At 40.0% G+C, this 3,028-nt stretch overlaps 1 protein-coding gene across 1 annotated transcript; it reads left to right on the top strand.

The window, feature by feature from the left end:
- The first annotated feature begins 212 nt into the window (after nt 1–212).
- On the top strand, nt 213–2,168 carry LOC105043018 (lysM domain receptor-like kinase 4). The gene has a single exon (XM_010920410.2). It carries the CDS (start codon nt 244–246, stop codon nt 2,080–2,082), a length of 1,839 nt encoding a protein of 612 aa, XP_010918712.1. The 5' UTR covers nt 213–243; the 3' UTR covers nt 2,083–2,168.
- The last annotated feature ends 860 nt before the right edge of the window (nt 2,169–3,028 follow it).

Raw genomic sequence — 3,028 nt, 5'->3', positions numbered from 1 at the left:
GTAGAACGGTTCTGATTTCATCTTTAGAAATATCAACAATCATTAACCATTGGATCAGAGAACTTGGAGCAAAAATTAATGTTTTTTTATTTAGTGGTTCTTTCGTAATTTATATCAATGTCAGGCCTTACTGATAGTGCATCTTTCATTGGTTTAGATTTAAAACGGAGAGCGCCACATTCTGGTTAGAGAATTCCGAACTAGTGCTGACCTCTGCACAAAGCTTCTCTTCCTCCCTGACCAATGCTTCTAGTTTATTTTCTCGCCGGCCTCCTTCTCTTCGGTTCCACAACTTCGAAGCAATTCTATGATCCCAATTCCTGCGCATCCAATAAATTCTCACCAGGTTCTCGGTACATCTGCAACAATTCTCTAGCTTCATGCCCAACATTCATAGTCTACCGAGCCCGACCAGGCTTCGAGACTGTATTGGAGATTTCCAGGCTGTTTGGTGTGGAGCAACACAAGGTGCTCCATGCAAACAACCTAACAAGCCCCTCTCAGATCCTCGAGAAGGACCAGGAGGTTGTAATTCCAATTCATTGCTCATGCTCTGGCAGTTTCTTCCAATCCAATGTCAGCTACTTGATCCCAAAAGATGCAACCTTCACCAAAATTTCTTGTGAGGTTTTCGAAGGCTTGGTGAAATTTCACACTCTTGTTGAGGATCTCTCTAATGCTAATAATCTCAAGGTCGGGTCAAAGCTTCCTGTGCCTCTAACCTGTGCTTGTCCTGATTTCAGTAATAATAGAGATGGAATTCTGTACCTTGTAACATACCCATTTGTTGAAAAAGACGATATAGTGGTGGTTGCTGAAAGATTTGGCATCTCTCCTAGTGATATATGGGTGGAAAATAATGTGGATGATCCAGATACCACAGTCTTTCCAAATACCACCATTTTAGTTCCTCTTCGAGCAGAGCCTTCCATCAATTCCAGCATTAAAAATCCAACCAGTGAAAAGCATAGTTTCGATCCAATGACACCTTCTGTATTAACTGGAGGCAAGATGAGTCGAAAGAATTTATATGCGATTGGCACTGGGGTGGGAATTTTTTTCATACTTCTTGGATTATCTGGCTTGGTGTTCTATTACAAGACCAGCTATAAATTGAGAGAGAATAAATGTGACTCTTTATCCACACGGAGCTCCACAACATCATGCTTGTCTCCTGATTTGGTTGCGGAGATGTCTAAGTACTCTCTTATCAGTTACAGCTTCAATGAGCTCAGGCAGGCTGCAGGGGGTTTCAGTGAAGACACCAAATTGGGTTCTTCAGTTTACAAGGGAAGGCTCGGAGGCACAGATGTTATCATAAAAAGAATGGGATTTGGCGATGCTCGAAGAACCATTAGTATATACTCGAAGATCAATCACATTAATATCATTAACTTGGAGGGTGTTTGCTATGGAGAGAGTGACTTCTCTTCGACGTATTTGGTGTTCGAGTTCGCGCGAAATGGATGCCTGAGAGATTGTTTGAGGAATCCAGCAAACGTTCTCCCATGGCATAGAAGGACTCAGATTGCTTTCGATGTGGCCACCGGGCTTCACTACATTCATCACTGCACGGTCCCATCTTACATTCACATGAACATCACCAGTAGAAGCATCTTGATCACAGAAGATTGGAGAGCAAAAATTGCAAACTTAGGAATGGGTACTGTCATCAATTCTGGTAAGGAGAGGGGTGATGTTATGATTACTTCTGAGGGGTGGATTGCACCTGAGTACCTTGAAAATGGTTCGGCTTCAGACAAAGTGGATGTGTTTGCATTTGGGGTTGTTTTGTTGGAGCTCCTTTCTGCCAAAGAGGCTAGAGATGGGACTTTTGTGAAGAAGCTGGAATTTTTGACTGCAGGAGGAAGTGCTGCTAGTGGTTGTTTTGAGGAGTTGGGAGGTTTCATGGATCCATCTCTTAAGGATTACCCCGTCAGCGAAGCTTTGTGCATGGCTATTTTAGCCAAGGCTTGTCTGGAGGATGATCCCTTGCCTCGCCCATCAACAAATGACATCCTTAAGATCCTTGCAAGGATGGTTATAACTTCATACCATTATTGTAATAATTTAAGTCTATAAGATCTTTGATACAACAATGTATGAGATCTTATTCTGCTTTATCTATGCAAAATACTGTATTAGTATTTCTTTTAAGAAAATACTAAGAGAACTTAATTGCTTTCATTAAATGAATCACACTTGTTTGACAAAAAAGTGCTTACAGGAGAAGCAGGGGAGGAGAGAAGAAAGGAAAAAAGAAAGTGTTCCAGGTTATGGGTCAAAGAAACATTAAAGTGATGGGGATCTGTTACAGTCATCCTGATTCATGCAATCCTCAGCTGGAGGAAAGCATCACGATATTGCAACAATGATGCCATTTTTAATAGAGAAAAGACTCATGTTCTAGCAATAATTTTTTTTTTTTTTTGAATTATTACCAGCTTGGACAAATATGATAGCAATGATTCTAATAGTTAGAACAGAGTGCAAATGAGGAGGCTACTGATACATGAAACACACTGCTCCAAAACACTGAACTAAGCTACTGATTGAAGATGAAAAGGTCAGAGCAAACACTTAACAGTCATAAATTCGTGGCATAAATGCAGTATATACATATATATCATTATGAACTTGCATGATCTTCATGAATCCATGGATGGTTTAAATGAATTGTGTGTCTTTTGACAAATACTAGATGCAAGTCATATGGTCATCAGTTCTCACTTATATCTCCATAATGCCGCAATGCTATGCTTACAGGAATCTACAGATTAAAACATGTCCTACTTTGAAGCAGGCTAATATTGCTTGTTGTGGAGTATTTGTGAAGATAGTTCAACTAGACAGATTAACATGTTTCAAAGAAGATACTGGCAGATACGTGATGCCAAGTCGAAAGCTTCAAACACATACAAGTTGACAAAGTTTGTAGAAACTAACTTTCTCATCTAAGCCAAGGTTTTGGACAATATGTTGGTTTATAATGATGGGACGCTCACTTATATCACGTATGTATAAATGT

Source organism: Elaeis guineensis, chromosome 4 (genome assembly GCF_000442705.2).
Source record: "Elaeis guineensis isolate ETL-2024a chromosome 4, EG11, whole genome shotgun sequence".
Classification (NCBI taxonomy): domain Eukaryota; kingdom Viridiplantae; phylum Streptophyta; class Magnoliopsida; order Arecales; family Arecaceae; genus Elaeis; species Elaeis guineensis.
This window is presented reverse-complemented; position numbering and strand designations above follow the sequence as displayed.

Coding starts and splice junctions, on each gene's coding strand:
- LOC105043018 (XM_010920410.2), top strand. CDS start 244: ATGCTTCTAGTTTATTTTCTCGCCGGCCTCCTTCTCTTCGGTTCCACA.